This window comes from Hemitrygon akajei, unplaced genomic scaffold (assembly GCF_048418815.1).
Source record: "Hemitrygon akajei unplaced genomic scaffold, sHemAka1.3 Scf000043, whole genome shotgun sequence".
Lineage (NCBI taxonomy): Eukaryota > Metazoa > Chordata > Chondrichthyes > Myliobatiformes > Dasyatidae > Hemitrygon > Hemitrygon akajei.
The window spans coordinates 5536547-5557615 of NW_027331929.1; the positions used below are offsets into that span (position 1 = coordinate 5536547).

The 21069-nt window shown below is 47.4% G+C and overlaps 1 protein-coding gene across 1 annotated transcript; it reads left to right on the top strand.

Moving 5' to 3' along the window:
- The first annotated feature begins 526 nt into the window (after positions 1-526).
- LOC140720478 (C-type lectin domain family 12 member B-like) lies at positions 527-17199 on the top strand. The gene is made up of 8 exons (XM_073035329.1): positions 527-593; positions 4155-4244; positions 5277-5396; positions 13547-13663; positions 14616-14804; positions 15412-15554; positions 16142-16206; positions 17010-17199. The coding sequence occupies exons 1-8, from the start codon at positions 527-529 to the stop codon at positions 17197-17199; spliced, it is 981 nt and encodes a 326-aa protein (XP_072891430.1).
- The last annotated feature ends 3870 nt before the right edge of the window (positions 17200-21069 follow it).

Here is a 21069-nt window from a genome sequence, read left to right on the forward strand (position 1 = left end):
AGGAGCCAACTGGAGGTGGGGGTGTCCCTCAAACTTTCATATTCCTTCTCCCTCAATCGTCCCCTCCCTGCAACATTCCTCCCTCTCGGTAGGGATTTCTCTCCTCCCTCTATTCCTTCGCCCCACCAACCTGTCCATTTTTTCTGTCTCTCTCGTTCTCCTGCTTTCGCCAGTTAGCTCGCCCTCTGTATTCTCACTCTCTCCACATCATTTCTCTGCAGGAATCAGGTATCTCTATGTTGACCCCCCTCTCTCCTCACATCGCACCTTTCTGACCCCAGTATACCGCGTCTTTCTTTCCGTAAAGCCCTTTCCTTCCGATCAAGCTGGTCTCCCTCTGTTTCTCCCCACTCTCACTACTCTTCCCCCAGCCACTCTCATCTCTCCAGACCAACCCCTCTCACACACTCAGTCTCCCTCTTCCCCAGCACTTCCTCCCCCTGCTCTCGGCTCCTCTCTTTATCAGCTGTTCATCTGGTGTTTGTTTGTCTCGCTGAGCTCAGAGACGCAGAGGATCCTCGACAGGATGGACGACAGCGAGACTTACATGAAAATGCAGATCGTAAAACCGAACTTACCGTCTCCATCGAGAGGTGAGTGGGGCAGACGGAGGGAGGGAGTTCAATCTCTTTCTGACAGCGTAATGTGCGATGTGACGGTGTGGAGGGAGCTTCACTCCGTGTCTGACACCGGGAGTGAGTGATGGGACGGTGTGGAGGGAGATTCACTCTGTGTCTGACCCTGGGTGTGTATGATTGGAAAGTGTGGTTTGATATTCACTCTGTTTCTGACACTGGGGAACGGTGATTGGTCAGTGTGGAGTGAGTTTCACTCCGTATCTGATCCTACTCGTGTGTGATGTGAAGATTTGTAGGGATATTCACTCTTTGTCTGATCCCGGGAGTGTGTGATCGGATAGAGTGGAGAGAGATTCACCCTTTGTCTGACCCCGGGATTCTGTTTGGACAGTGTGGAGTGAGCTTCACTCTGTAACTCATCCTGGGAGGTATGTGATGTGAGGGTGTGGAGGGAGATTCACTCAGTCTCTGACCCCGGGATTGTGTGATTGGACGTCATCAGAATCAGAATCGCCAAGTACCTATGCACATACAAGGAATTTACTTCCGGCAGATGTTGTCTCTCTGCTCATAACAGTAATAATGATAAATATAAATGAAAATATAGATTATACATACAGGTAGTGCAATCCAAGTAATAGTTAGCCGACAGTTAACCGTCAGTTAACTGTTCAGCAAAGTGACCGCAGTAGGGAAAAAAACTTCTCCAGTGCCTATTAGTCTTAGTCTGGAGGGATCTGAAGCGTATGGCGGGAGATTCACTCTGTTTCTGACCCCGGGAGTGTGTGATGGGACGGTGTGGAGGGAGCTTCACTCTGTGTCTCCCCTGGGTGCGAATGCGGACATTCCCTCTTTCTCTCTGTCTGTTTGTCTGTCTGTCTGTTTGTTTTTTCTCTCTCCCTCTCTCTTTCTCTCTCTCATTCACACACACGGAGGCGCTCCTGCACATCGCCACCCACAACACCATCCTCTTCGCCCCCTCCCTTCCTCATTTCCAAAGCCGCCTTCTCCTTTCGCATCCGCCTTTACTTACCGTGGAAAACGTCACCAATCCCGTTGTGCAGCGGGCGGCGCTTTTCCTGGGATAGCCCGCAACATTTCCGTGAAGGTAAAAGTTCCGTATGAGAGGGAGAAAATGGGAAGAATGAAAGTCGGGGTGGAGGTGTAAGAGAAGGCCTATTGAGGGAGGGAGGGAGATAAGGGAGGGGCGAGAGAGAGGGAGGGAGCGGGAGAGAGTTGCGAAATTGAACCGGGTTCGATACATTCATGGGAGATAAATAGTGATTTGATGAAGGCCCAGTCAGTTTAGCTTCACGCTTTCAAGACTTCTCTGAAACACTGATAACCTCCGACTTATGTTCTAATTGGAGATACCGATGAGCGTACGCTGGTTTGCTGGGAACTTCCATATCCACATGTCCATTTTATTTGATAAGCACTGCACAGTCCAAAATGGGTAACCCGTCTTTCGCGGCTTTTTCTGTTGTAAATTTGGTGGTGATTTGAGAGTGAGAGGGGGAGAGAGAGAGAGAGAGAGAGAGAGAGAGAGAGAGAGAGAGAGAGAGAGAGAGAGAGAGAGAGAGAGAGAGAGAGAGAGAGAGAGAGAGAGAGAGAGAGACAGAGAGAGAGAGAGAAACTGTGAGGATTGTTCATTTCACTTAGAGGGAGGGGCTCGCTTACTTCGGTGGGTGTCGGGTGTTCATCCGTCGTTTCCCTCGCACAGAGGGTCTGATGAGCAGAGCAGTGGGAGGGTCCGACGTTCAAACCAGAAACCAAATGCGGGTGGTGGGGGGAAGTACTGGAGGGGGTCCAATTCTCTCGAACAATAGAGGCTCTGCATGAGTGACACATATCCGTCCGCCTTTCACTCCTTCTACACTCACTGCATCCCTCTCCAATCACATTCTTCCTCTCTTCCTCTCCCTCAAACAACTTCTCCCTCTCTTCCTTTTCTATGACGCTTGTTGGTGCCGGTCAAACTCCCCTGTAAACACGGGCTTCCTTTGTCAACGGTTACTTCACCTTTCTGAGCTCAGAGACTCTGAGAATCCTCGACAGAATGGACGACAGTGAGACTTACATGAATGTGGAGTTCACAAAAACGGACTCACAGTCTCTTTCCCGATGTAAGGGGGCAGACAGACGTGGGGAGTGAGATTCAATCTGTGTCTGACTTCAGGACTCAGTGCTGGGACGGTGTGGAGGGAGCATCACTGCTTGCCTAACGCCGGGAGAGTGTGGTGGGAGATTGTGCAGTGAGTTTCACTCCATGTGTGATCTCGAGAATCCGTAACAGATGGTGTGAGGGGATCTTAACTGTGTCTGATCCCAGAAGTCTATCAATGGAGAGTGTGGGGGAAACTTGACATTGCGTTTAACCCCGGGAGTGTTTGATTGAGTGGTGTGGAGGGTGCCTTACTCTGTATCTGACCCCGGGAGTGTTTGATAGATAGATAGATAGATAGATAGATAGATAGATAGATAGATAGATAGATAGATAGATACTTTATTCATCCCCATGGGGAAATTCAACATTTTTTCCAATGTCCCATACACTTGTTGTAGCAAAAAAACTCATTACATACAATACTTAACTCAGTAATAATATGATATGCATCTAAATCACTAACTCAAAAAGCATTAATAATAGCTTTAAAAAGAAAAGTTCTTAAGTCCTGGCAGTTGAATTGTAAAGCCTAATGGCATTGGGGAGTATTGACCTCTTCATCCTGTCTGAGGAGCATTGCATCGACAGTAACCTGTCACTGAAACTGTTTCTCTGTCTCTGGATGGTGCTATGTAGAGGATGTTCAGGGTTTTCCATAATTGACCGTAGCCTACTCAGCGCCCTTCGCTCAGCTACCGATGTTAAACTCTCCAGTACTTTGCCCACGACAGAGCCCGCCCTCCTTACCAGCTTATTAAGACGTGAGGCGTCCTTCTTCTTAATGCTTCCTCCCCAACACGCCACCACAAAGAAGAGGGCGCTCTCAACAACTGACCTATAGAACATCTTCAGCATCTCACTGCAGACATTGAATGACGCCAACCTTCTAAGGAAGTACAGTCGACTCTGTGCCTTCCTGCACAAGGCATCTGTGTCGGCAGTCCAGTCTAGCTTCTCGTCTAACTGTACTCCCAGATACTTGTAGGTCTTAACCTGCTCCACACATTCTCCATTAATGATCACTGGCTCCATATGAGGCCTAGATCTCCTAAAGTCCACCACCATCTCCTTGGTCTTGGTGATATTGAGACGCAGGTAGTTTGAGTTGCACCATATCACAAAGTCCTGTATCAGTTTCCTATAGGGCGGTGTGTAGAGAGTTTCACTCTGTGTCAGACCCCGGGATTGTGTGATGTGACAGTGTGGAGGGAATTTCACTCTGTGTCTGACCCCTTGAGTGTGTGAGGGGACGGTGTGATGCGAGGTTTACTCTGTGTCTGACCCTCACTGTTCTGTCCCCAGCTGAACCTGATGTATCGTACGGGGAAATTAATTTCAACACCGTCCCTGAGCTCCGGGTCCGGACAGATCGAGGTCAGTTTCATCTTTGTTGATTTGACCCTCTTTAGGTAACGTGTCCAATCCTGTCAAGAGATGTCAGGACAAGCGCACAGTTGACCCTAATGATTCCCTGTTTGAGAATAACACGGAGGGCTCGCGTGAGAGATGAGAAGACGGGAGGAACTCTCTTTGATGGTCGCTGCGGAATGGGGCGCCCTGGGAGGGACGGATTAGAGGGAGTGCCGTGGGATGGAGTGTGGAGGGAATGTTGTGGGAAGATGGCATGGTATGGGGCGTGGGGTGGAAGGGGCGATAAGGAGCGAGCGCTGTGGGGCGGGGATTGTGGAGATGAGTTAGCGCCGAGACGATGTCGTGAGGAGGGAGGACAGTGGGAGAGACGGTCAGGAGGGGGCACCGTATAAAACCTTAACCCCTCACTCCCATTTCTATCCCCACTCTATCTTCCCTCTTTCCCCTTCTCTCACCCCGTCTCTTCTCTCCATCTCTCCCCTGTCCCGATCCCCTGTCTCCCACTGTCCCGTTCTCTGCACCTTCTCTCATTGCCCCCGTCTCCACTCTATGACTGCCACCGTCTCTACTGCTGTTGGTCTCCCCCTCGTACTCTTTCCCTCTCTCTCGGAACTCTCATACCCACCCCGTCCACCACCCATCCCGATCTTCCCACCTCTCTCTGTCCCTACGTTTGCCGCTTATCTCCCTTCCACGCCTTCTCCACCTCATTATCCAGCCATCTCTCTCTCTCCTCTCTCTGAAATTATCTTGTTATCTCTTCCCTATCCGTCTCCCACCTTTTCTGCCCTCTATCCTACTCCCTTCTCATTCCCCTCCCTTTCATCTCTCACACCTCTCACTCCGCTCTCCCCCGACGCACTCACCCACTCTCCCCCTCTCCCACTCTCCCTATTTCTCTCTCGTATCTTCCTGCCCAATGCCCACTTCGCTCTCTCCTCTCTCTGTCCATCGTTTTTGCCTTCTTTCTGTCTCCACGTCTTTGTCCTCTCTCTCTCCTTCTTCCTCGCCTTCTCTCTCGCTGTCTCCCCCTTTCTCTACCCCTCACATCCCTCTCTCTCTTCCCTCAACCCCTCGGTTTTCTCTCTCCCCGACTCCCTCCCCCGTTCCCTACTGCACTCACTCTCTTCCTAATCTGCCTGTCCGACTCTCTCTCCCAGACGATCTGAACTCCACCTACTCAGAGCTGAACTTCCGGAAAATGGAAACCCCCATCGATGAGGATGAAGATCCTCCCATTTCCTCGGGACCCGGCGGGCTGTCAACCACTGTACAAACAGGTTAGAGTTCACAGTGATGACGTTATTATGGTGCGGTCACGTGTCATACAACACAGTGTCCAAGTTTCAAATGAATCGGCATCGACCACTTCCTCTGTCAGCTCGTTCCATTGACTGACTACCGTCTGGGTAACAAAAGGTTGTTATTCTGCTCTCCAATTAAACCCCTTTCCCCTCTCACCTTAGACCTATGCACGCTGGTGCTCGATTCTCCAATTCTACGGAAAATAGCTGTACGCATTCACAGCTCGTGGTTTTATACGCCTTTTTATGGTCACCCCTACACTCCAAGAATTGAAGTCTTAACCAGTAGAGCCTGTCTCCATAAATCAGTCCCTCGAGTCCGGCAACTTCCTCGTTCTCGTTCTTCTCTCTGCTCGCTTCTCACATTACCCACCACATCCTCTCTCACCCTTTCCTACCCCATTCTCCTCGTTTGCTCGCATCCCGCTCCCCCACCACTCCTACAAACCTTTCCACATCTATGCCCTTCTTTCTCCCCATTTCTCCCATTCTTTTCCGTCCGCCCACTCTGCCCAGCATCTGGGTAACAGAAGGTTGTCACTCTTCTCTACAATTAAATTTGTTTCCCCACTCACCCTGGACTGTGCGCTCTGGTCCTCGTTTCTCCAAGTCTGGGTAAAATAACTGTACGCATTCACCGCTCGTGATTTTATACATCTCTGTAAGGTCACCGCTAAGCTCCAAGAATTAGTCTCAATCTGCCCTACCTCTCTCCTTAGATCAGTCCCCCGAGTCCGGCAACATCCTCGCTCTCCTCCTTCTCTCTCCTCCACTCTCACATTATCCACCCCACTCTCTCTGCTCCTCCCCTAACTAATTTTCCTCCTTTTCTCGTGTCCCTATTCTCCCCCACCAATGTCCTTCAAACCATCTTTGCCCTTTTTTTACCACATCGTTCGGACTCGTCACCGCCTGCCCACTCCCTCTCTCCACTCGCTCATCCCCCATTTCCCCCTCCCTTTCTCTCGCCCCTCTCTCTCTTGCCTTCTTCGGTCTCTATAACACTCCCCCACACTTGCTGTCATCTCTCTCCCTCTTCACCATTGGCTGTCACCTTAACCCCATGCCCTCTGGCGCCCATTACCCCGGTCCTGGAAAACGTCTTTGCTCATTCACCTTGCCTGCGCCCCTCGTGGTTTTATACAGATTTGTAAGATCTCCCCTGCGTTCCACGGAATAAAGTCCCAGTCTGCCCGACCTCTCTCCATTCCTCACTCCCCCGAGTCCAACATCCTCATAAACTTTCCAGCTCGGTGGCCTTTCCTATATCCGGGCGTCCAAGACTGAACAAGAGCGGCGTCACTGTACAATCTCCCGACTCCTGTACCATCATCTTCCAGAGCAGTGTACCATCTGAGACCTTGTTAATGTCTAGGTAGATGACATCGACTACCCGTGCCTGATCTGTCCTTCCCGTTCAAATTAGCTCGACAACTCTCCCTGGGTGTCGCGCCATCCAGCATCTTCCTCCCTCCTCTATCTTTCATGCTCTCTACCTCCGCCTCTCCCTCCCTCTCTCACCGCTCCTTTCCTACGTCATCTCTCCCTACCTTCCGATCTTCCAGCTTTCATCCTGTGACCTTGTCACTGGACTTGTTAAAGTCAGCGTGTATTATATCTACCAATCACGACAAACGGGTCCTCCACAATCAAATCGTTCGGTCCAATCTCCCTGGGGCGAACACCATTATACCGAGCAGCCCATCAAATGCATCACTGAATTCCCGAGACATCACGACTACTACACTGCCCTAATCAGACGTCCTGCTGTCTTACTCCAAAGATGGAAATCTGACATGTTCTCTCCGTGGACACTGTCCACATTTCCTGCTGTCTCCGTGAAGCAGCCAGCATAACCATAGACCCCCACCCAAACCAGCCGGACTCCCTCCCATCGGGGAGAAAGGTACGAAAGCACGTCCCACCGGTCTCAAGGACGGCTTCTTCCCCGTTTCTATCGGATTATCGAACGGCCCCCTAGGTCGATCAGATGCTCTCCTGACCTCACGATCTACCTCTCCGTGGCCCCTTGCACCATATCGTCTGCCTGTACTGCCCTCTCTCTGTAACTGTGACGCTTTATTCAGCATTCTGTGATTATTTTGCGCTGTTTGACTCCTGTGATATGATCTGTATCTATGGATGTAACTGGGACCTCTCCTGTATGTGATGTATATAAAAACATAGAAAACCTAGAGCACAATACAGGCCCTTCAGCCCACAAAGCTGCGCCCAACATGTACCTACCTTAGAACTACCTGGGCTTTGCCCATAGACCTCTATTCTTCTAAGCTCCATGTAGCCATCCAGGAGTCTCGTAAAATACCCTATCGTATCCGCCTCCTCCACCGTCGCCGGCAGCCCATTCCACGCACTCACCACTCTCCGCATAAAAAAAAATCTTACCCCTGATATCTCCACTGTGCCTAATTTCAAGCACCTTAAAACTGCGCCCTTTCGTGTCTGTCATTTCAGTCCAGGGGAAAAGCCTCTTACTGTCACACGATCAATGCCTGTCATTATCTCGAACACCTCTATGAAATCACCTCTCATCCTCAGTCGTTCCGAGGAGCAGAGGCCGAGTTCACTCAACCTATAAGGCATGCTTCCCAATCCAGGAAACATCCTTGCAAATCTCCTCTGCACCCTTTCTATGGCTTCCACGTACTTCCAGTACTGAGGCGAACAGAACTGAGCACAGTACTCCGAGTGGGATCTGACAAGGGTTCTGTATAGTGTTATATGGGTATAGCATAGATGGGTGTTGTTTAATAGGTTTGGCATCTCCAACATCTACATCATGTGAAGCTATGGTAGTCCTTCTCGGAACATCTGGAAACAAATCCTTATAATTAAAAATTAATTCCTTCATCTGCTGTTTCTGCGCTGGCTGTAAATGTGCTAGTTTCTCATCAATATTTTCCAGAATGGTTGAATTTCGTAACCTAACAGAAACAATGTTGGATTAAGAATGAAATTCAGATGAATCATCTATCATGTTCCTAGTTAAATCAAACTCATTATCATTAACCACAACAGTCACAGTATCAGATTGTTTCTCAAAATATGGATTTATCATATTTATATGGCAAAGTTGTTTTGACCTTCTACGATCTGGATTTTTTATCACGTAATCCACATCATTGATTTTAGACACAATGTCATAAGGACCATGAAATCTAGCTTGTAATGGATTCGGTTGCACTGGGAAAAGAACCAGCACCTTATCTCCAGTCTTACACATCCTCATCTTAGCTTCTTTATCATACCAAATTTTCATTTTCTCCTGAGCCAATTTTAAATTTTCCTTGGCTAAGCTACAAGCTTTATGTAACCTGTCCTTAAATTTCAAATCATAGCCCAACAAATTAGTGTGTATTTCCTTACTAATCCACTGTTCTTTTAAAAAAGCTAATGGTCCTCTAACTCTAACTCCCAAATAGAAGTTCAAATGGACTGAAACCTAAAGATTCTTGTACCAATTCCCTTACTGCAAATAAAAGTAAGTTTATACGCTCATCCCAATCACTTTCATTTTCCACACAATATGTCCTAATCATATTCTTGAGGGTAGAATGAAACCTCTCCAAGGCACCTTGCGATTCTGGATGGTATGCAGACGAAGTGATTTGCTTAGCTCCCAATTTATAAACTATCTGTTGAAACAATCCAGACATAAAATTACTGCCTTGATCAGTTTGTATTTCCTTAGGTAATCCAAAATAAGTAAAGAATTTTATAAGAGCCTTTGTCACAGTTTTAGCTGTTATATTCCTAAGTGGTACTGCCACTGGAAAGCTAGACGAAGCACACATAATAATCAACAAGTACTGATAACCAGTTTTTGTCTTTGGTAATGGACCAACACAATCTATAATAACTTTAGAAAACGGTTCACCAAATGCTGGAATAGGTTGTAATGGAGCCACTTGATTTGGTTTACCCACAATTTGACAAGTATGGCACGTTTTACAAAACATTGCCACATCTTTTCTTAGACCAGGCCAGTAAAAATGTTTTAAAAGCTTGTCCACAGTTTTCCTTATCCCATGCTGTCCACCTAAAGGCACACTATGAGCTAAAGTCAAAATGACATTTCGATAAACTTTAGGGACAACTACCTGGTAAACAATACTCCATTCCTCACTTGCATGAATTGTTGGTGATCTCCACTTCCTCATCAACACCCCTGTTTCCAAGTAATATCCTTTTGGCACCTTCTCAATTTCACTACCTGGTAGAGCTTGTTCTCTTAATTTCATAATCTCAGGGTCTCTATTCTGCTCTGCTATCATCTCCTTCCGAGACAGAGATAAATCTACATAGTCAGACTTATTCCAAGAATTTTGTTCAATCAACGAAGGTAAGAAAGTCTCTGACACATCCTCAAAACTCGAATCCTGAGTTGAACTGTCATGAGTAACAACCTTATTCTGCGCATCAATCTTTTTAGCCATAGCTCTAGTCACAACACAGGAAGAATCTGAGTTAGAATTCATCTCTGGTTCCTCTGACTCCATTGTCAAATGCACTTCAGGAAAAACTTGTCCAACTGCCAAGTTATTACCTAACAATAAAGAAATATCCTTCACGGGTAAGCTAGGCTATAATCCTACTTTAACAAATCCTGTAACTAACCCTGACTTTAAATTTACTTTATGTAAATGTACAGGCATAACATCACTCCCAACACCTCGTATATAATTTACCTCACCAGTATCAGACTCTTTATTGAACTTCAATACACTGTCTAACATCAGTGATTGAGAAGCTCCAGTATCCCTAAGGATTTCTATTGGCACCAGAGTAGATCCTTCTTTCAAGGATACAAACCGTTCAGTTATAAAATAATCATATCCCTTTTTAACTTGGTCAGACTCTAACAAAACCTCATTTGTGTTTATCGAACCCTGTAATTTTACAGGTGCTTCAGTATGTTGCAAAAAGCATCTGGAACTGCTTCCTTCTCTTTATTTTTCAATCTGAAATAGTTAGCTGTTACATGGCCAGGTTTCTTACAATAGTTACAAATAGGACCAAACTGTCTTTCCTTCACAGGTTTTCCTTCCTCCTTACCTTTCTCATTAACTTCTGATTTAATTTCATATTTACCTTGAGTTTCTGTGTTATTTTTCCTCTTAAAAATTCTGCCCTGAGGAAATTTATTCTTATGGATTAATACATACTCAGCAGCTAATCTAGCAGAGTCCTGCAATGTTTCAGTATCCCTCTCATTTAAGTACGTCCTTACTTCAACCGGGATGCTTCTTTTAAATTCCTCCATTAAAATCAGCTCTTTCAATGAATTATAGTCCTCATTTACATTTTTAGAGGAAACCCATCTCTCAAAACAGACAGCTTTATCATAGGCAAATTCAACATAAGTTTTTTCCACAGACTTCTTCAAACTTCTGAATCTTTCTCTATACGCTTCTGGGACCAATTCGCATGCTTTCAAATTATGCTTTTTCACAATATCATAATCAAGTGCTTGCGCAGCAGTTAAAACTGTACAAACTTGTTGTGCTTTTTCTTTAATTACACTCTGTAACAACACTGACCATTTATGTTTCGGCCACTCTGAAATCTGAGCAATCGTTTCAAAATATTGGAAATATCTTTCCACTTCTGTTTCACTAAATGGTGGGACCAATTTATTTTCTTGACTAGCAACTAACGGTTTTCTAGAACCAGAGGACTGATCCCAGACCTTAATTCCGCCATTGCATATTCAAATTCCCTTTTTTTATTATCAGCTTCTAACCTACAACGCTCCAATTCTGCTTTACATTGTTCCAACTTCATTTTTTCGGTTTGCAACTGCATCTCTATATCACTTATTGGAAACGACTCTAAAATCGATTCATCAAAATCACTCGAATCCACATACTGTGACGCGATTTTTCTCTGTATTAGAGCCTTTGATGTAGACTTCAAAATACCTTTAAGTTGCAATCTACCAGCTAGCTCAGACACCTCAGTTATTTTTCGCCTTCGCTAACAACTCCGCGTCTGGCGAAGCCAGAAACTCATCAATATTCATTGTTGCTGAATACCACTCACAAGCCAATCAAACAAAAGAATCGAGAATTCCCCTTTTCCAAAACACCGATTCAAAATTTAACAAGCATTTAAACTCAAAAATGATTCATCCCGGACGCAGCCCCCATATTTATGTTACGGATTCAGCAACAATAAATATATGAGTGAGGCAGGGGTTATTATAACAAATAGAACATTTATTAAACACTAAAAAACAAACCCCGAAAAGTAAACAAACCACTCACGTAACCGGAAATCAGTTGCTGTGCGGCAGGTTAAACAGTTCTTAAAGAAATGAAGCTTAAACAGTTCTTAAAGCGATGTTGCAAAAACAGTTCTTCAAAGTCGTATTGCAAAAGTTCAAAATGCTTACAGTCCATTTAAGGGAGAGACTTTTTAAGACGATTTAAATTCTCTTTCACGTCGTGTTACTGCGACTCCCAGTTGAACTATACTTTTCCCACGAAGAATTTACGAAGATGGAAAATGAAACGGATTAAAGGCACTGACCTTTCCTTGACAAAACTGTTCCCAATCCTTTCTGCTATTTACAGGGATTAACACGGGGACAGTCAACGAATTCCTTCCGAATGGGGATCAAACAAGGTCGAACCTGTTTTACCGTCGAAATCGTCTTTCCTCGATCTTTTAACTCCCGAATTCCAATCTTCACTCTCCAGTGATTTTTAAATAGCAGTATTATAAAGAAACTGCCGGCAATGGCCTTTTAAACTTTAGACATTAAATAAAACTCCATCTTTCAACTAACCTGCGTCATAACATTAAATCATGCAATGGCATAAAGTCAACATGACAAATCCAGCCACGAACTGCCCCACCTCACAGGGAGAGGTACTCCTTTTATACCCTGTGAAAAAAAACTGTCACATGACCTCTACTGGCGGGAAAATGACGTCACTCCACCATCACATGACCATTACCTCAAGTACAGTATAGCTTCAGCACCTGTCACTTGACAAATACTCCACTGTCACGTGTCACGGGTACGTAACAATAGTTGCAATATTACCTCTCGGCACGTAGATGTATATAAATGATCTGGATGAATTTGTAGATGGGTGGGTTCGTAGGTTTGCAGATGATGCGGGAAGAGGTGATGCTGTAAAGAGCGGAGAAAACTCGCCAAAGATTCAGTGGGACTTAAATCAGTTACAGGATGCAGATGGAGTTTAACCCGGACAAACCTAAAATGTTGCCCCTTAATAGGCCAAATGAAAGAAATGATTGATTTTACGAGGCCGAGCTGCTAGCTCGACGCTTAACCCAGCACGGATGGAAATGTACAAGGGAGCTGTCTGGATTCGAATTCGGCAGCCTACCCTCCAAAGTCTGGCGCTGAGGCCACTACGCCACCAGCCGTACATATATTGCACCTTGTTAGGTCAAATGAAAGAAATGACACAATATCAAAGCCAGGACCCGAAACATTGTTCAAACATAGAAACAAAGAGAACTTGCAGCACAACACCGGCTCCTCGGTGCACAATCCTGTGCCGAACTTGTCCTTACTGTAGATAGACAGAGGATCTTGGTCTCCATGTTCATAGCTCCCTGAACATGGCTGCAATTTCATGGGATGTTTAAGAAGTCCTATGGCATTCTTGTCTTTATTAGTCGGGGCATTGAGTACGAATGTCAAGGAGTTACGTTACAACTTTATAAAAATCACTAGTTAGGCTGAATCAGGCGTATTGTATACAGCTCTGGTTACCCCATTATCGGAAGGATGTCAGGGTGTTGGGGAGCGTCCGGTGAGGTTTAACAGGACTCTGCCGGGATTTGATGGCATGTGTTACAACGAGAGGTCAGACACCTGGGTTGCTTCCTCTGGAGCGGAGGAGGCTCAGGGGAGATCTGAATGATCTCTGGAATCCGTCAGACACCTGTAAGCCTTTGCCAAGTCATGGAATTGGGACTCTCGGCGATGACGGCTGAAAGGCGATGAGATTGAGAGAGGGAGGGGGTGATCGTGGTGGGAGGAGAGAGCGCGGATGGGGGGTGGGAGGGTGTCCTAGTGCGGAAGATGGCTGATTTCACAAACACGCTGAATGGTCTCACTACAGGTGCGCAGAAACAGGAGCCGAAGAAGAACATCGGAAATAGATCGTACCGTAAGATCTGCCTACTCGGCCTCGTTGCGTCCATCATCATTGCGATAGTGGCCGGACTCTCGATCTATGGTGAGTCAAACGGGCTCAGGGTCCAGCCAGACCGGAATTAAACAGAGTGCAATGAAGTGTTGTCATAAAACCTCAGAGTGATGCCGACACGTCCTTCGTTATAACAGCGACACACTTCTAATCCTGTCAAAGACACGGCCTGAGCCGTTACACAATCAGGACTCAGACTGACTCCCATACGCCATTCGCCATTACACCAGTAATCCTGTCCCCATAGCACTGACATAACCCTGTACACGGCACAGGTACCTCCTTACAGCGACACGAACACGACCCTCACCGTGACACAGAAATGCCCCTCAAAGTGACAGCAACTCACCCCACACTGTCACATCGAGATGACCCTGTCCGTGTTACTGAAAAAAACTCCTCAAGGCTCCAACTCTCTGTAAGACCAGCAAACTCCCCACTATGGCACAAACACACCCCGACACCATAAGACAGACAATACCTCACTGAGACCCGCCAGACCTCTCACACGGACACGGAACCAGGTATCGCATTGTCACGTCACGTTCATCACCGCAACACCTCACGAATTGCAGTGTCACGTCACGCCCATCCCCGCAATACCGACACGTCCCTCACTGTGACATGGAATCAACCATCGCCGTGATACTGACAAGACTCGCACCGCTCGGTGTCACATAGTCTCGTCACTGTGACATCCACACACCCGTCCGCTTGAGAGTCACAACCCTCACTCCTGACAATGGCAAGTTTCTTACCGTGTCACGTACACGATCTGCACTGTGAAACCGGACGCCCCCCTCTGAGAGACAAAACTATCACACCTTCACTGCAACATTCGTCACTGTGACACCTACACGCTCCTCAACGTGAACCGCACCGCACCTTGACACTGACACACCCATGACCGCGATCCGCCGATCACGTGACGCAGACTCACACGTCACTGTAAACGGTGAACATCCACTTCAATCTCTCTCAGTGTCAGAGATTCGTCTGTCTCAACCCCTTTGGGACATGAAGGGGACACGGACCCAATGTCGACTACTGGTCCATAATTTGAACTCAACCGTTGAATCCAAGATGTCCGAGAAATCCCATCTGAATTTCATCGACTGCGCCTGTCTCCAGAACCTGGGTGAAATTTGCCAATTTCTGACCAGTAGCAGAGGTGAGGCAATGTCGCCCTCCTACTCCGCTCCTCATCTGAGAGAGAGAGAGAGAGGAGAGAGAGGAGAGAGAGAGAGAGAGAGAGAGAGAGAGAGAGAGAGAGATGAGAGGAGAGAGAGAGAGAGAGCAGAGAGAGAGAGAGACAGAGAGAGAGAGAGAGAGAGAGAGAGAGAGAGAGAGAGAGAGAGAGAGAGAGAGAGAGAGGAGGGGAGGGGAGGGGGATTGAGATTGAGATTGATCCACACTGTCTCTGACCCTGTGTCTGATGAAACAGTCTGAGGGGAGTTTCACTCGGTGTCTGACCCGGGAGTGTATGATCGGACGGTGTGGAAGGAGCCTCCCTCTGTATCTGACCCCAGGAGTGTGAGGTGTGACAGTCTGCAGCGAGTTGCACTCTTGAGTTTGACCCTGTGAGTATATGATGGGGGAGTGTGAAGGGAGATTCACTCTGTGTCTGACCCCAGGAGTACGAGATGGGACGCTGTGCAGGGAGTTTTACTCTGAGTTCGACCCTGGGAGTATGTGATGGGAGAGTGTGGTGGGAGATTCATGGTCACTCTGACCACTGGAGTGTTTGATAATTCCTTACCCTAATTCCTTATTTCCAGAGCGAAAGTGTTCCCAGGCTTGGGAAAAATATGGTGACCGGTGTTATTTCTTCTCCACGTTTGAAACATCTTACGATGGAGCGAGGCAACAATGTTCAGACTTTGATTCAAGACTCCTCGAGATCAGTTCAAATGATGAAGCGGTATGTGTCACCTCGGGAGAAGAGATTTATCCACACGTGTCCCACCTCTACCCGGATGAGACAAAGAGTGGAGGTGGCTGTTCACTGACTCATTACACACGCCCGGAGTCAGACACAGAGTGAATCTCCCGCCTCACCGTCCCATCACACACTCCCGGGGACAGACACAGAGTGAATCTCCCTCCACACCGTCCCATCACAGACTCCCGTTGTCAGACACAGAGTGAATCTCCCTCCACACCGTCCCATCACACACTCCCGGGGACAGACACAGAGTGAATCTCCCTCCACACCGTCCCATCACAGACTCCCGTTGTCAGACACAGAGTGAATCTCCCTCCACACCGTCCCATCACACACTCCCGGGGTCAGACACAGAGTGAATCTCCCTCCACACCGTCCCATCACAGACTCCCGTTGTCAGACACAGAGTGAATCTCCCTCACCACCGTCCCATCACACACTCCCGGGGACAGACACAAAGTAAAACTTCCTCCTCCCCGTCCCATCACACACTCCTATTGTAATGAACTGACCGTAAATAGTTTTCGATTCTCGGCATTTATCAATGAAATTTAATTTCACAGAGGTTTGTTTTCGACGCTCGTTTGTACGGAAACGGAGCACACTGGATTGGAAAATGCGAGAACGGGTGAGATTTGGACTGATCTGTAGGGTGAGAGGGGAAATGACATCGTCCTGCCGGGAAAATGGGATTAGTTTCCTGACTGAATTAGGCTAGTGGGACGAGGGAGGGCATTGGGATTTTGTGGTAGACTGACACGAAACTGTGGGGAGAAAGAGGGGCAAGGGATTAATTTGGGGATGACAGAGGTCCTCCGGGTCGAGAGTGTACCTGTAGGATTTATTTAGGGCCAGCCATGCCTTGGGGAGCGGGCGGATCGGTGGGAATATTTTGTGGACTGAAACAGATCTGAGGGGATTAGTATGCACTCTGACACAGGACTACGGAGAGAGAGATGGTCAGTGGGATTAGTTTGGAGACGGACCAGAGGCTGTGGGGAGCGCAGTCCAGTGGGATTAGTTTGGAGTCGGACCAGAGGCTGTGGGGAGCGCAGTCCAGTGGGATTAGTTTGGAGACGGACCAGAGTCTGTGGGGAGCGCAGTTCAGTGGGATTAGTTTGGAGACGGACCAGAGTCTGTGGGGAGCGCAGTCCAGTGGGATTAGTTTGGAGACGGACCAGAGTCTGTGGGGAGCGCAGCCCAGTGGGATTAGTTTGGAGACGGACCAGAGTCTGTGGGGAGCGCAGTCCAGTGGGATTAGTTTGGAGACGGACCAGAGTCTGTGGGGAGCACAGTCCAGTGGTATTAGTTTGGAGACTGACAAAGGGCTGCGCGGAGACTTTGGGTCAGTGGTATTAGTTCGGGGACGGTGTCGTGTTGTCCGATGCAGCCGATGTGTATCTGTTGAAATTATTGCATCCTCTTTGATAGGAAAGTGGCCTCTGGACTCCTGTACGGGGTGTACTCAGGGAGGTCCGTCTGCGGTAATTGCAACTCGTACATATGGGGTTCTTCTTGCAGTCGTGCTCACCGTTTCATCTGCGAGAAGTCGGCACCATTGTTCCCGGAAATTCTTCAGAAGATCCAGGATCTCTGCCCACAGCCCGTGGAGTCGAATTGAATCAAGTGACTATCCCGCTTTCGCATCCTTCTCTTCCCTCCACTCTCAAACCCCCATCCTCTCATATTTCCCGCCGACTTTCTCTGCCCCTTCCTCCTTCTCCATTCTCATGAACTGGTCGCAACCCCATTCTCCCCAGCCCGCAGTGAGAAAACCTTTCACACCATCTATCCCCTTCCTCCTAGACACACCCCGTCCCCCGTCCCGCTCATTCCCACTCCCTCTAACTCTCCCTCCACCCCCTCTCCTCCCCTTGTTTCATCGCTCTTTCTCCGCTGCGTCTGTAAACCTCTTTACCCTTTCACCCACTTTCTCCCCACTCTATACCCAACTATCTCCCTCCTCTCCCCGTTATCTCGAAATCCTCCGACTCTCTGATCTATCTCTCTTTCTCCTTTCCATCCACTCTCACCTCAACACTGTGCCGTCTGGTTCTCGATAACACAACCCTGGGTGAGAGTCTGTGCGCATTCCCTCTGTCTGTGCCCCTCTCGGGTTTATGGAACTCTGTACGGTTATAACTACGCTCCAGGGAATAATGTCCCGACCTTCCCTCCACTCTCTCCATAACTCAGTGCTCCGAGTCCCGGCCATATTCCCGTAGAACTCCCTGTAAAATATATCCAGTTCACTGACATTTTTCCTAAAGCAGGGCGGCCTCACCGACGTCTTGTACCACGGCAACGTGACCTCCCGACTCCTGTACTCAGTGTGACTGGTGAAGACCAGCGGGCCAAGTGTCCTGTCCACCCCATCGGATGTTTTCCACTTGAATCGCTGTTTCCTTTATTACCTGAAACTTATAAAACCTGGAATTTGTTGTTTTGCAGCATCGATACGGCGCAAACATGTAGAATCAATGTAAATTACAAAACACATAATAAAAACCTCAAAAATGTGGAGGTGGTGCACATGCGTTCAAGACTTGGGTGCAGGAGGGGGAGAAGGTGTTTCAGAACTAGTGAGTGTTCAGGCTTCTGTACCTCTTCCTCGATGTTGGTATTGAGCAGGGAGATTGTCCCGGGGTGAGGGGCCTCGCTGATGGATGCCCCCTTCTCGAGGCATCGCATCTTGAAGATGTCCTCGATGCTGGGGAAGGTGGTGACTTTGACGCTGGTTGAGTCTACATCCCTCTGCTGCCTCCGGTGACCCTGTCCCTTGCGGCCTCCACACCAGGCGGCGATGCTACAAGTCAGAATGCTCCCAACTTTCATCTGTAGACAATTGCCGGTCTTCAGTGAAAGGCCAAATATTCTCAGTCTCTTGACGTTGCAACACCTTCTGTCATGACAGAGCTATGTGTGGCGGTGAAAGCAAGTGTAGAGAATGGTCTGAAATACACTCAGACTCCTGACGTTGCAACACCTTCTGTAATGAGAGAGCTATGGGTGGCGGTGAAAGCAAGTGTAGAGAATGGTCTGAAATACACTCAGACTCCTGACGTTGCAACACCTTCTGTAATGAGAGAGCTATGGGTGGCGGTGAAAGCAAGTGTAGAGAATGGTCTGAAATACACTCAGACTCCTGACGTTGCAACACCTTCTGTAATGAGAGAGCTATGGGTGGCGGTGAAAGCAAGTGTAGAGAATGGTCTGAAATACACTCAGACTCCTGACGTTGTAACACCTTCTGTAATGAGAGAGCTATGGGTGGCGGTGAAAGCAAGTGTAGAGAATGGTCTGAAATACACTCAGACTCACACTCGAAATAAACAGGACGACAGTGACAAAATCCAAAGATTAGATCACAATCCGTAGCATTAGAAATGCTAATACAGTACGAGCTCTTTAATTACTACCGGGCAATAATTAGCAGTCAGAGCCTTAAAGGGAAAGTGACCGGTAACCATACTCGGAGAATATCCAAATATCTGTCCCTCTCCTCCTCTCCTTCCTGTCTCCCCACTCCCTCTCCTCTTCTATCTATCATCCACTCCCCCTGGCTCCCCTCACTCCCGCTCTATCCCACCCTCTCCACCTCTTTCAAGGAGTTCTATTCAGGCAATTTCTGGAAGCAAGTATCACACATTCTTTAAAAAAAAAGCTGATAATTATCCTAAGCACAGCTCAGGATCCACAATAGACTACCTCAAGAGACCGCACGCTGAAGGTATTGTCATGACCTTCACAGTCCCCAAACCTAACCCTCATGGAAATTTGTGGATAGAGCAGTGCGTCCAAGACGTGCAAAGAACTTCACAGAATTAGAAACCTTTTGCAAGGAAGAATAGGCGAAAATCCCTCAAATGAGAATTAAAAGACTTTTAGCTGGCTACAGAGAGGGTTCACAGGCTGTGATACTTGCCAAACGGGTTTGTTTGCTAAGTACTGACCATGCCGGGTGCCCAAACATTTGCTTCGGGCCCACTTCTCTTTTTTGTTATATTGAAACTGTAAACGATGAAAATTTAAATAAAAGTAATCTTGCTTAAAATATTAAAGTAATGTGTCATTTTAACTTAATGTCTTTTGGAAATCAGGTCATCTTTTACTCGCTTAGCTATTCACAGGAACAGAAATTTTAACCAGGGGTGCCCAAACTTTCGCATTCCCCAATATATAAATGAACTAGATGAAAATACAGATGGGTGGGTTAGTAGCGTGGCAGATGACACAACGATAGGTTGTGTTGTGGATCGTTTAGCAGACTGACAAAGAATTCAGTAGGACATGGATCCGTTACAGATACGGTTTAGGGAACTGGTAGATGGAGTTTAACGCGTTCAAACGCGAAATGTCACCCCTTTATATGTCAAATGCTAAGGATAGGACACTATTGAAACCAAAACCCAAAGGAGTGTTGATTGTCAGAGGGATCGCCTGGTTCATATGTCTTGCTCGTGGCTACACAGTTCGGTGGGGTGTTTAACAAGGCAGACAGCTTGTTGCCTTTATTAGTCGGGGTAAGAAGTTAACAAGTCAGGAAGTTATGTTGCAGTTTAATAATAATCTAATTAGGCTGTATCAGGCGCATTGTGTAGAGTTCCGGTCACCACATTATCGGAAGGATGTCGGGACTTTGGAGAGCCTCCAGCGAGGGTCAACAGAACGCCGCCCGGATTCGATGACGTGTGTTACAACGAGAGGTCCGGCACTTGGGTTGTTTTGCCTGGAGCGGTGGAAGATGAGGGAAGATAGGTCAGCGGTTTATAAGATTATGAGAAGCACAGGTAGAGTAGACTGACAGAAACTTTTTTTTTTTACTCAGAGTTGAAATGTCCAGTACCAGAGGGAATGTACTCCAGAAAATACTGTGAGTCTGTTCTGTGCTGAACTGCTTGCTCGGTCTTCTCTCTGTGATAATAATAATCCAATTTCCAAGTCTACCAGGCGGAATGCCCTGAACAGGTAAAGCCGAGATTATTATCCCGGTTTTCATCCGAGTTTTTCCCACAGACAGCAGAGGTCTCAGTGCGGATCCGTGCCTAACGCCACTTGTCACTGACGTCCAACCAACGACCTCCGTCCTCTGTGTTCTGTAGATTCGGAATCCAAGTGGTTAATTCACCGTGGTTCCCATTCATCGCAAGTATGTGAATGAATCTCCCGTGAGAGGGACATTGTCAAAGGCCCGTCAGAAGTAAATTCTTTAACGCCCTCCCGACCTATACTATCTACGCAAGATCCCTTTGAAGGTCGACATTTAACTCTGCCCTGCCCTTTACATTTGGCTTGGCAAAGCGCAAAACCTCACACTTACCCGGGTTAAACTCCATCTCCCTTTTCCCCACCCACAGTTACAACTGATTGACATCCCACTGAACCCGTGGGCGATGTTCCACACAGTCCACAATATCACCAAACTTTGGGCGATTCGGAAGTTTACAACCCACCCAACTGCATTTTCATCCTTGTCTGTCCGATATATCAA